This window comes from Microcaecilia unicolor, chromosome 2 (genome assembly GCF_901765095.1).
Source record: "Microcaecilia unicolor chromosome 2, aMicUni1.1, whole genome shotgun sequence".
Taxonomy (NCBI): domain Eukaryota; kingdom Metazoa; phylum Chordata; class Amphibia; order Gymnophiona; family Siphonopidae; genus Microcaecilia; species Microcaecilia unicolor.
Genome location: NC_044032.1, coordinates 211,918,463 through 211,931,549, shown reverse-complemented (window position 1 = coordinate 211,931,549; position 13,087 = coordinate 211,918,463). Strand labels below are relative to the sequence as shown.

At 41.4% G+C, this 13,087-nt stretch overlaps 1 protein-coding gene across 1 annotated transcript in view; it reads right to left on the bottom strand.

Moving 5' to 3' along the window:
* KIF27 (kinesin family member 27) overlaps window positions 1-13,087 on the bottom strand; it is a 199,491-nt gene that overhangs the window by 99,418 nt on the left and 86,986 nt on the right. Inside the window, exons 12-14 of the mRNA XM_030193692.1 lie at window positions 8,747-8,944; window positions 2,037-2,147; window positions 1,435-1,611 (exon numbers count right to left, since the gene is read on the bottom strand). Coding sequence (XP_030049552.1) covers window positions 1,435-1,611; window positions 2,037-2,147; window positions 8,747-8,944 — 486 coding nt within the window. The remainder of the gene's footprint in view (window positions 1-1,434; window positions 1,612-2,036; window positions 2,148-8,746; window positions 8,945-13,087) is intronic.

Genomic DNA, 13,087 nt, shown 5'->3' with positions numbered 1-13,087 from the left:
CCTGTGTACTTTATTTGTGCATATATCCTGGGATTAAAGTATCACATATACTTTTGGAAATCCTGTATTTGTGGATTGTTTTGCCCCCTCCCCCTAACTAAAAACACCCCTGGACTGCCTCTTTTTAACCCAATTAAAAGTGTATATGCTGTGGAAGTCAGCATGTACTTTTAGTGTTGCAGAGGGAAATATTCAGACAAAGCAATTTTCTGGGAAAAAGCTCTGAAAACTGCCCTCTATGGATCCTGATTACTTTCATTCCAAATATGTTAGCCATGTCTGTTTTGATAAACCAACATATAGTAAATATAGTAGCTGTATTTTTGATGTTGTATATATAGCGGCAGATTCTATATATGGTGCCTGGAAAATTCACACAGAAATCATATTCTATAACAGTGTACATAAATTTGGGAATGCCCATGAAACGCCCAATTCTCTGCCCGTAACCATGACCCTTTTTGGCTCTGTGCATTAGAATTTAGGCGCGCTGCGTTACAGAATACACTTAGCGAGTTATGCGTGTAAATTCTAATTATTTCCCATTAGTGCTCATCATTGCTTGTTAAATGCTGTTAAAAATGCTGATTTGCTTGTTAAGCCAATTAAGTTATGTGCGTTGTTATGGAATACGCTTAGATTTCAGCACGGAATGCTAGGCGCGATATATAGAATCCATCAGCTAATATCAACACTATAATTATGGTTACAATGTTCACAAAAGAAAAAAAAAATAGTACACATTAGTCATTCTCAGGGCCTGGGAAAGTCTTAGGCAAAGCACTGCCTGCTGTAACTCTATGTAGTCTATATGGAACTACTAGTACACACTTACTACTGTAGCTGTCTTCTCTTCTGCTGCTGCACATACAATACCAGAAGGATCCTAATGATTTCCAACAGGAAAAAATAAAAAGTCAAAAGTCTGTCTGGGACAGAAATTGGATCACTCCCAGTGTAGCCACACTGTGGCAGTATATGTATGAGGCTGTTTATCTACAATCAATTTCTTCCCCTTTGGCTTTTCTCTTACTTCTTTTATCTAACACTGTTTTATTTTTTTTATCTCCTTGTCTTTTCTCATTATTTTTTGCTATTTTTTGTACCTTCCCTCTTCTCCCTTTCATCTCCCTTCCAGGACAGAAACAGCTGCTCTGAAACAGCAGGGGAGATGGGTTTGAGTACATGCTGTAATGCCAAAACGCTACAACAATAGAGTTTTGTTATATCAAACTGCAATAAAACCGCAGTCAACAAATCCATCCTTATGGTCCAGGGTTACCCCATGAACCCCTTCCAATTTAGTTTCAGATCACAAAAATCTGACTCCCCTTGGATCAGAGTAGTTTGGATTTTCTTTTTGATTATGTTCATATCCTGGAATATATTTCTGCAAAAAGTAAAGGGTTTTTGCTTATTGTCAGCATGCAGTACCTGGCTTGACCGAAGCTTCTTGATTTCTAGATGGCTTTTTTCCTGTAGCAAAGCTTCTCTCTTGGCCATGGCTGTCTCTCTTTTCTTTAGATCTTCCTCCAGCTCATTTAGCACTTGACGGTGATGGAGGACCTTTTCTACTTCTTCATCCAACCATTTCTTTTGTTCGTCTAACTTCTGAGTTAAATGACAAAATATATGTGTTAGAAAATCATCTCAGCATGGCCCCGAGGACTTAGCTGATTTTGCTAAAAAGTTCATTTTTCTACTGACTTAAATATTAAACTAAGGATGTGGTTTATGTTTCTAAAAACACTGAAATGTATTTTTAGTCAGTCAAATTTACTGGCTGTTTATTATTGAGCCAGAGATTATTATTATTATTGTTTAGAAGCAGATACAGCTAGCATTTATGAATGACCGGTATAGAAAAGATTCATTATACTGCTGATCTTTGAAACTGTATATATTGAGTTTGTTTATAATGCAGATTTTTTAAAAATTGTATATTTGAATGGTTATTCAGCACCAATGAGCATAAAGGGATAGAATAACGTGCAAACAAATGTACCCTAAAATCTTAGTACAGAATATATTTATACCTGTAGCTGGTCCAGTGTGCTAACAGTACTCTTCCGCTTTCTAATTGATGCAATCTCTTCATTTTTCAGTTTCAAAATCTTCTGTTGTTGTTCCGTCTTTAGCTGCAGCTCCTAGGAAATAAGAACAGACAGAACTTTCCAAGTATCAGTTTAACAAGCCTGTTGAAAGTAACTCACTTTTTTGGCTTTATGAAATTTGTTAGTTTATTTATGCCAAAGGCATCATTGCTTACATGTAAATGGTGTTCTTTATAAACAACTAGTAAAAAAGGCCCATTTCAGGCAAAGGAAACGGGCGCTAGCAAGGTTTTCCTCCCCCCCCCCCCCAGTTCCAGACCCCTCCATCACACCCCAAGTTACAAACCCCCCCATCAGTCCTCCCTCCAGTTCCAGAGCCCTCCACCCATTTCCAGACCCCCCATCACTCCCCCCGCCAGTTCCAGACCCCCCAGCATTCTGGAACTGGGGGGGAATGATGGGGGGGGTCTGGAACTGGCGGAGGGGAATGATGGGGGGTCTCCCCAGTTCCAGGCCCCCATCACTTCCTCCACAGTTCCAGACCCCTCCATCACCCCCCCCCAGTTCCAGACCCCTCCATCACCCCCCAAGTTCCAGACCCCCCCCATCTGTCCCCCCTGCAGTTCCAGACCCCCCACCCATTTCCAGACCCCCATCATTCCCCTCCGCCAGTTCCAGACCCCCCCATCATTCCCCCCCAGTTCCAGAACCCCCCATCACTGGCCCCTCCAATTGCAGCCCCCCCATCAGACCCCCCATCACTCCTCCCCCCCAGTTTCAGACCCCCCTCCTTCAATCCGAATTCCACACCCCCCCTCCGTGTTCCAGACCCCTCCCTAACACTGTCCGAGTTCGAGACCCCACCTCCTTGGCTTTCTCTCACCAATTTTTAGACCCCCCTCCCTCGCAGTTCCTGAACCATGGACCCCCCTGTTGCGAGCGTCTGGAGCCCCCGTTCCCTCCGCCAAACCACCCCAGCCGCTCTGGCGTACCTGTGCTGGCGGGGGACCCCAACCCCCGCCATCCGGCCGAAGTGTCCCCTTCTCGGCGGCGCGCAATGGAGGAAAACGCAGTGAAGTTGGACTCACTCAGTTTGTGCTCACGCGTCTGACGTCAGACGCACGCACACAAAGAGTCAACTTGATTGGTTTTTCGCGTAATGCGTCGTGACGTCAGAGGGCTTCGGAGACCCAAGTTACGGACACAAGCAGCCAGGTTTCGAACGTTGGAGGTGAGTTTTATTATATAGGATAGGATTGATCAAGCACAAGGAACCACTTCCCCGTAGCTCAGAATTTAGTGGAAAGTTCTGAGCATACATAATCTTTCCCATATGCTGCAGTCTCCTCAGCATCTCATTTAGCACTACAGCTCAATGCAACTCTCTGTGTGAACCTGACCCCTTACAACCAGCTCTGACAGTAGGCAACATTTTATGATTATAGAATACTAGTATAAGTCAGCATCAACATGCCTATATTTAGGCGTGACAACTTATGTTATGTCAATAGTAGGTGTAAATGTGTGCAGCTCTATGCAGTACTTTAGTGTGCAACTTACAGTATTCCTTTAGTTATGTACGTAAATGCTGGTGCCTGCCCCACCATGCTCCTCTCTTGTGGATGCCTTCCTTGTATATACACTTAAATTATGATGCCAAATTATATCATGAAGGGGATAAAGTTGAAACTGCAATGAAAGCAGACAGTATGGTGCTCCTAGAACAACTTCTTGCTAAAATGGTCAAAGAGTTGTGGATTTTTATTGGGAGAAGTATTGGAGAACTCTGTACTTCTTTGCTGAGACTCATCAAGCTTACTGATCATTTATGCTGGTAATGATACTGCTAGGTACCCTCCAAAAGCAATAAAAGTGACTTCATGCCTCTGGGAGAGAGGGGGAAGCAGGTAGGTGCACAGGTGATGTTCTTATCAATTCTCCAAGAAATAGGGAAAAGGGTATACCTAGAAAGCTTTGCATACTAATGCCCATAGTGTAGAAAATATAGTTCTGAATCTAGAGGTTATGATGGAAGAGACTGATTTGGATTTAGTGGTGGTCACGGAGATGTGGTTTGTGGAAAACCATGACATGAATATAATTATACCAGGCTATAATCTATTCAGAAAGAACAGAATAGAAAGAAAGGGAAGAGGAGTGGCATATGTTAAAACAACAGAATTGCAAAATTTATGGGGTAAGGAAGAAGCACTGTGAGTTAATCTGGAAAGAAGAATTGGAAAATCTATTTGACTTGGTGTGACATACAGGCCTCCTTTACAGGCAGAAGGAGAAAAGAGATTTAATTGAAAACATTCAAAATATAGCTATGAAAGGGGAAGTATACAGATTATTTCAATATGCTAGATGTTGATTGGGTCATCCCTGTTGTGGGATCATGTAGAAATAGGGATATCCTGGATTCTCTACAAGGAGAACTATTCCAGTAGTTGGTAATAGAACCCATATGGGATGGGCCCTTGCTGAACCTCAAACTTATGAATGAAGACAGGGCCTACATTGGTATAGTGGGGAATCATCTGGTATCAAGTAACCACCGGATGGTGTGGTTCAATATTAAGATATATGGAGCAGTGGCATAGCCACCGGGAGGAGGGGGCCTTGAGAGCCCGGGCCCCCTCTAGAATTGCAGCACCCCTTTGCCGGCGGGGATGCCGACGCCCCGCCAGTCAAATAAATACAGTGCCACCACTCTCCTCCTCCTCCTCCCACTGCTTCCTTCCTGCTCTGAGCATGCACCAGGACTCCTTGCGCATGCTCAACAAACCTCAGGTGCCAGGTTGCCATGGCCCCTAGAAATTGAGCCTGGGATTTCACCAAAAAGATATTTTCTCTCTCCTTTTGCAGAGCTACCTCAAACCTCTTCTCTTGGCTTGGTACAACGATTAGGCTCTCCCTATACTTGAGCCTTGAAGTGCAGGAAGTATCATGGAATTTTGAAACCACGAGACTTCCTGAATTTCCTGCACTGCGGGGCTCAAGTATACCGACTGCTTTACTGAGCTTACAGAAGTAAGTTTCTGAGGCAAGAGCTGGTGGCTGCTGTAAGACAGAGAGCCAGAGAGAAACGGGTAAAGGCTGGGGGGGGGGGGGGGGGGGAGGTGGAGAGATGAGAAAGACAGACTGGGTGAAGGCTGGGGAGGGGAACATGGGAAAAACTGAGTGAAGGCTAGTCAGGGGGCATGATATAAACTGGGTGAAGACTGGGGGGGGCATGAGAGAGACTGGGTGAAGGCTGTGGGGCAGGAAGGGGAATGAGAGAGACAGAATGGGTGAAGGCTGTGAGGGGGGTTGGGAGATTATGGATGAGAGACAGATTAGGTGAAAACTGTGGGATGGGGTATTAGAAACAGACAGACTGGGTAAAGGCTTGCAGAGGTGGTATGAGAGAGAAGCTGATGGGAATCCAGCCTATGGTGAAAGGTGAAACAAAGAGGCAACTGCCTCTTTGCTGTACCTATCTAGATTAGATGGTGCTGTCACACAGCTGACAGCATGCTTTGGGAAGGGAGACTACTGATTTCTGCAATGATTAGCAGAGGCACCTTAAGGAACTGATTTACTAAAGTTTCTTTGCCCACAGACACAAAATAGGAGGGAGGGAGGGGTAAAACCTTAGTAAGTCAATTTCTAAAAGAGCTACTGCTAATCTAGAAAGGGATTCCACCCCCCCCCCCCCCAAAAAAAAAGAAGCTTTCCTGGAGACAAATGTTGGAAGGAGACACGAGAAAGGTCTTAGATGCTGGCTCCCACATTTAATGAAAAATTGTTGAGGCCTGTATGTGTATATTCATTTATTTATGAGTTTTAATTTTTTTGATCATTTAAACTTTTATTGTATTTATATAAATTGATTTGATTTTGTATTCCTTTTAACAGTACTTCCTCTGATGCAGCCCCTGCAAGGGCAAACCATGGCCACGTCGGGCAATCATTATTTTAGTTTATTAATGTGTTGAAGTCCCACTAATAAATTTGTTACAACTAGAAACTGTTTTGTGTTAGTGATCTGCTCTTTTTTCCATCACAACTCTGCCCAAATACGATCCCCAAATCCAAACAACTTTCAAGACAACTACACTGCCTCGCTCCTTACAGTGAGAAGGAATATCTTATCCTAGTTGTGCATGCCATGATAACATCAAGACTGGTTTACTGTAATTCACTCTACACTGGTCTGACTACAAAGGGTCTGCACCAGCTCCAATTTATTCAGAATGCTTCAGCAAGCGATCTGATCACATCGCCCATTTTCGCAAAAACTTCACTGGCTACCAGTATAATACAGGGCTAAACTTAAAACTCTATGTCTGATCTTCAAGGCCCTGAAAGAAAATGGCCCTGAGAACTTGAAGAACAGACTGCCCTCTACACACCTCCAAGGACACTAAGGTCCTCCCACGGAGTATACCTAACCACACCCTCTCCAAAAGACATTATACAATGTGATACCCACAAGTGAGCCTTCTCTGGAATAGCCTCCACACTCTGGAATGCATTCCATGAAAGGCTCTAATTAACACAAGACTATCTCTACTTCAGGAAGCAGGTGAAAGCTTGGCTCTTCAATCAGGCCTTTAATGGAAGAAGTAACTAACTGTTAGTCTCACACACACAAACAAGGAGTAACATGGGCTGCACATACTGCAGCAGAACATGTTTACCCACTATTTTAGCCGAGATAATATTTAATCACCTCTCGGACCTCATGTGCAACTTTCTTTAAATGAATCCCTTTATTTTCTAACTCCTCCTACTCTCTTAACTATCTATATGTTCCATCTTTGCTTTCACCCTACGCTATTAAAATGTTTTATTGTGTACTATGTTGACATTGTAATGTAGCATATTATGCCATACCTTGTATTGTTGTTTGAATATTTTTACTGCTGTGATTTTCTATTGCCTACGCTTGATTTATTCAGTACAACATCTTGAATGAATTCCTTCAAAAAGGTGCTAAATAAATCCTAATAAGTAAATAAATAAATAAAAATATATGCAGGTCGCTTAAATGTATATGTGCTCTTGTTGGCACATGTACCTTGTGCATGTGTATACACCTGTGCAATTTTATAAAAGCCATTTTCCACATATAAAGCATGCTTTACATATGGAAATATTATATCAAATTACCTCCTAAGGGAGTAATTTTCAAAGGGATTCTCCTTGCGCTAACTGATATTAATCCACAGATGACATTTTTGAAAACTGACACGCTCCCCTCACCCACAGCATAGGGAAAGGCATTTGTGCTGTAAATAGTGCATTTACTTTTCCCCTCAGGGAGAAGAGAAAGCGATGAGGGCAGGATTAGGGCAAGTCCCCAAATGAACACAAGTATTTCATTTTGAAATCCCTATACATTCTTTAACTTTCTTTATTCTGTGTATTCTGTGCCTGAAAAGCACTTGTTTAAAGAATCACCATGGCACCAATGTGGTGGTATTTTCAAAGGGAAACTCTTTTTCTATTTTAAAATCAGTTTGTAGCTCCACCAACACCCACAAGCACCATAGGAAAACTGAAAGTGGTCTCTGAAATCAATTAGGAGGCGGCAAATGGGGCAATTGCCCTGAGCCTCCATACCATAGGGGGATACCAAGTCTGCCTCAAGCTGAAGTAGGCTGAAGGCCAGCTTTCGGGACCCCTCCCCAGTTTCTGCCCTGGGCCCCTGAATGTCCAACACCAGACCTGAGTCAAGCCACAGAAGGGACTACAGAAAGACCTTGTCTTTTTGGTGCTATCATTCCATTTTTGCCAATGGCATGTTTTTCCAAAGTCAGACACATTCAATTATAACTAACCACAGATTTATCCATCCTGCGATGTGGAGCTCACTTAAAATGCACTTCATATTGAGGGTCCCTCACTTCTCTAGCAGAAGCATCATAGTTACTATCTGGAGCTAAGGGAAACATGCTATATTATAAAGGTATTTAGAGCCTCTTTCTTATCAAAATCTTAGAAATTGTCTCCTAAATCCTTCAGAGAAGGCTGGGATAGACATCAATACAATAATATGAAGTCCTCTTTCAGAGTGGAGGAGTGGCCTAGTGGTTAGGGTGGTGGACTTTGGTCCTGGGGAACTGAGGAACTGAGTTTGATTCCCGGCACAGGCAAGTCACTTAACCCTCCATTGCCTACCACATTGAGCCTGCCATGAGTGGGAAAGCACGGGGTACAAATGTAACTAAAATAAATAAAAAATAAAACCACTCGGTTGATTTTGACCAATACATAATGCTGTTGCCAGCACAAGGTGTGCAAAGTAGTGCAACAATGGAGACTTACAAAAATTATAACTTTGAAATATAAAGTTCAAAAATTAATAGATTGGTCCTCTTGAATGCTATCACTACATCTTTTCTCATCAGGGAAAATGTGCTAAAGGTTTACATAATAAAAGTCATGTTCTGCCTTGACATGCTCCTTTTTCCATACCAGAGGTAACCCTCAGTAGCAGCTTCAGCAATTCCCACTGGTCTGAGTCCCAGTCCCATAACCTACACAAAAATAAGGCCCTGTTCAAAGGTCTGTGTTACGTGCAATTCGTAATTTCTAGGAAAGACTGAGGACTAAAAAGTGCAGTGTGGTCCCGATAACTCTATTCTTAGAACAGCATATTAGAACCATAGTCCAGACCAAGCAGAGACAAGAAGCTTTCTTACTTTAATTTGCTGTTGATCTCTTTGAATCTCAGTCTCCAGCTTTCTCTTTTTCTCCGTCTCTTCACGCAGTTTTTTCTGCAACTGTGACTGCTGCTGCCGCATGTGGTCCACATTTTGTTCCAGCTCTGCCACTCGTTTCTCATTTTGGGAAGACAAGGATGCCAGCTTCTTTGTGTCTTGCTGCTTCTTCTGTAAGACCTAAGAGGAGAGTGTATTTTCATCTTATCAATCTTAAAAGAAAAAAAAAAACTAGGAAGACCACAATATCAAGTTCAGGCAGGCTCAAATGGCAACACAGATCCAAAACTCTGGTTGTTCCTTTCAGATATGACGACATAAAAATCCCTAAGGTTTGCTCTGTACTTTCTTTACATGCTTACAATCAACTTGAGTTACATCAGCAGGAAGTCTCCAGGATTGAAAGGTACTAGGAAATATATTTTCAAAAAATGCTCAAATTTCTATATAATTTATTTGGATTTTGCTTACACCTTTTCAGCAGTAGCTCACGGTAAATTACATTCAGGTACTCTGGGTAATTCCCTGTCCCTGGAGAGCTCACAATCTAAGTTGGTACCTGAGGCAATGGAGGGTTAAGTGACTTGCCCAAGATCACAAGGAGCAGTAGTGGGATTTGAACTGGCCACCTCTGGATGTCAAGCTGGGTGCTCTAACCACTAGATCACTCCTTCAACTCCATATATCTCTTTCTGGCTTACACTCAATTTTAGGCACCTAAATTTAGGAAGACTTACAGTTGAATTTAGGGGCCAGAATTTTTTTTATGAAAGTTCACCTAAATTTAGGCATCTCGAAAAATTTAAGGCCCTGATATTCAGTGATGGTGGCTGCTGAATAAAATAAAGCCTGGGGCAGTATTAAGCACTTAAGAAATGACGCTGAATATATGTTTATGCTGTGCCACTACAGACCCTTATCTGAATCAGGACTGCTATTTCACTGGCCTATCTTAAGTGGATAATTTATCTGTTCAATTGTTGAATTTAGCCACAAACTGGATAAGCACCACAACCTCGCGTGGTCCACCCCAATTCTGTCTCCTTATATATGTTCCAGTAAGCTCAAGCAGTGTTGATATGATGTGGGAGCCTTGGGAAGGAATGAGAATTCTAAGGACAATTATATGCACTCCTCTGTATACACAAAATATAGAAAGATAAATAATTGTTCTCAGAACCTTAGACATTATGGTCCACTCTGCCCAGCTTTCATCCTCAGAAGTGCCTATGTATATCTCACATAAAAGGAGGTGCTATGTTTTCTGAACTCCTAGTTTACACATGTATAAACCAGGCTATTTATAAGCATGTAAAATCCTGTTCTATACACTTAAGTTGCTTATATTGACACCCCAATATATATGATTGGCATGCTTGGACCAGTGGGGTGGCATCATGAATAAGATAAATTTTAATAAAAATTATAAAATATATATATATTTATGCATTCTTGTAACCCACTGTTATCCAAAAACAGGTTTTGGTTCAAAGTGGCTTACAATTTACATTCTGGTTGAAAATTACATTGGTGGTTTAACTGTTCAAAGTGGCTTACAATTTATATTCTGGTTGAAAATTGTAATGATTGCTTACAATTCAGTTCTTTCCTGAACTGAAGGTAATTAGTGATGCTTCTTGTGATCTTTGGTATAGAGTTCCACCATTTGGAGCCTAGGTAACTAAATCCAGACATATAAATAGATTTGTAGATTATGTTTCTGCAGTTGGTAGTAGTAGGTAGCCCCTGGTTTCTGGGCTTGCATTCCTTGGGGATAGTTCGATCACGTCTAGCATGTATTCTGGAGACAAATCAAATAGTATTTTGTATATGATGGTGCTAGCTTTGAAGATTAGTTTTGCCTTGATTGGCAGCCAGTGTAGTATTTCGAGCAGTGAGGTAACCCTTTCATATTTTGACTTCTTGAATACTAGCCTTGCTGCTGTGTTTTGGACGGTTGTAACGATTTCAGTGTGTTTTCTTTGCATCCTACATATACTGCATTACAGTAGTCTAGTTGTGCTAGTATCATCGATTGTACTATTACTCAGAATGATTGTCTAGGAAAATAGTCTCTGATCCTTCTCATTTTCCATAGTGTTCTGAAGCATTTTGTTGTTGTTACTGCTGCTATTTGACCAGTAATTTGTCTTCATCACATCCTTGTAAAGATCCTTCGGACACTCTTCTAAAACCTCCCACTCCTCCTGGAAGAAATAGATCGTGATGTCCTCAAAGATTACTTTGATCTGATCAGAAGCCCCTGTAGGCATTTTCCTATTGTTTTTGCTGCTTTGTATGACTAGATACATTAGAGGCTCTGGCTGCTGGGGAAGAGCTGTGTATTTGCTTCTTCCAACAATGGAAGGGCAGGGAGAGAAGTACAGAAGTAGAGATCTGGGGCTAAAGGCTTCTGCATATACTACTAGGATTGAACTGGTAGTATATTATTATGTAAATGTGTACCTTGGTTTGATTGACATAATACAATGTTGCTTACCTGTAACAGACGTTTTCTGTAGACAGCAGGAATGAGTCATGCACATAAATGGGCAACATTATTTGATGGGTCAGGGCAGAACTGCTCTCCCACAGCTCAGGACTTGGCATAAACTTCTAAGCATGTGTGGCCTTTCCTGCACACAGCAGTCTCCTCAGCTCCTCAGCTGTAGAAAGAAACAGAAGTTTCAGGGATGTGGGTGAGACAGTGTGCCTTATCAATCCTGCTGTCTATGGGAAACACCTGTTACATGCAACCAACATGTATTGTTTTTTCCATTGACAAGTAGGACTGAACAGGACATATAAGCGGATGACTCCTAAGCTTATGGCTGCTGAGTGCCTTCATATTGATATAGTGTTCAGAGCAGCCTGCAGGGTCAGAAAGCAAGAGTTGTTTGTTAACATGGACAGATTGGCCCTCACAGCTGGCCCAAAGGCAATGTGGTTTGTTGAGATGTGTTCCCAAATAGAAAGGTGAGTCATCTCACATCTTGAACACATGCCATGTGAATGACAATTGTTGAGATGAGTTCCCCGTGCTCATTTTGAGATTTCTGTAATCAGGATTAATTGATGCCACCACAGTGCAAAATGTATGCCAACTGCTAAAGTTGGAGTTATGAGACCATCACTCTAATATCAGGCACAGCTGAAGGAAGTGGGTAAAATATCAAAGAAAAAAAATTAGAACCGCTAATTCCATTAGAATTTGAGATACTACTGTGGATGTTTCCTTCTTAAATGGGTAAGGGAAAGACATGAACAATTGCTATTTTATGACCCAGCATCATTAAGTACACTCTGGACTGTGACACTAAGTGCTGACTGGATGGCACAAACCTGCATCTTCATAAGACTGGGTTCTGCCTTCTGGAAGAAAGGCTTTGGATTTAAAAGTGTTTAAGACTAGTCCTACAAATGAAATGAGTTTGTTTTACTGTACGGTGGATTTTTGGAAATTGATAAGAAACCATAGAAACCTGAAGACAGCACGGTAGATTAACTGACTGACTGCATTGGAACCTACTGATTTAAATCGGGAAATAGATTTGGGCAGTATATCTGTAAAGGATTATTATTTTTTATGATGCTTTTCAGTATTGTAATTTTTGTTATAAATGTGCATATATAGAGTGCCATGAAAGATTTGTACTGCATTACAAGGTTCATGAAATATAGGTAGTAATTGAGATTTATCGATTATTATCAGGAGTATAATAGGGCTGTTACATGACACCACTGAAGGGCATCCTTTAACTATATTTGGTTTAAGTCCTTTTGAGATTGTATAGGGTAAGGCATGAATTGGTGAATTTACAATATATTTAAAGAATTCTGCCTATATGTAATTAAGTATTTTGTTTGTCTACAGAGTGCCATTAAAAGCATTATAAGGCTAATAAAATGCAAGTGGAGGAGTGGCCTAGTGGTTAGGGTGTTGGACTTTGGTCCTGGGGAACTGAGTTCGATTCCCACTTCAGGCACAGGCAGCTCCTTGTGACTCTGGGCAAGTCACTTAACCCTCCATTGCCCCAGGTACCTGTATATAATATGTAAGCCGCATTGAGCCTGCCATGAGTGGGAAAGTGTGGGGTACAAATGTAACAAAAATAAAAAAATTTGAGGTTTAGTAATCGGTATAAGAATGTTAGGCACAGGATTGCACTTTCAAGTATGGCCACTGGATGGCACCCCTTAATCATATTCATTCTAAGTGCTTTTTAAATTGTAGTGGTTAAGACACAATTGGAAATTTTACAATATTCTAAAATAATTGTGTATTTCATTGTGAGCTATATAGGATCAGTATTAAGTAGAGCT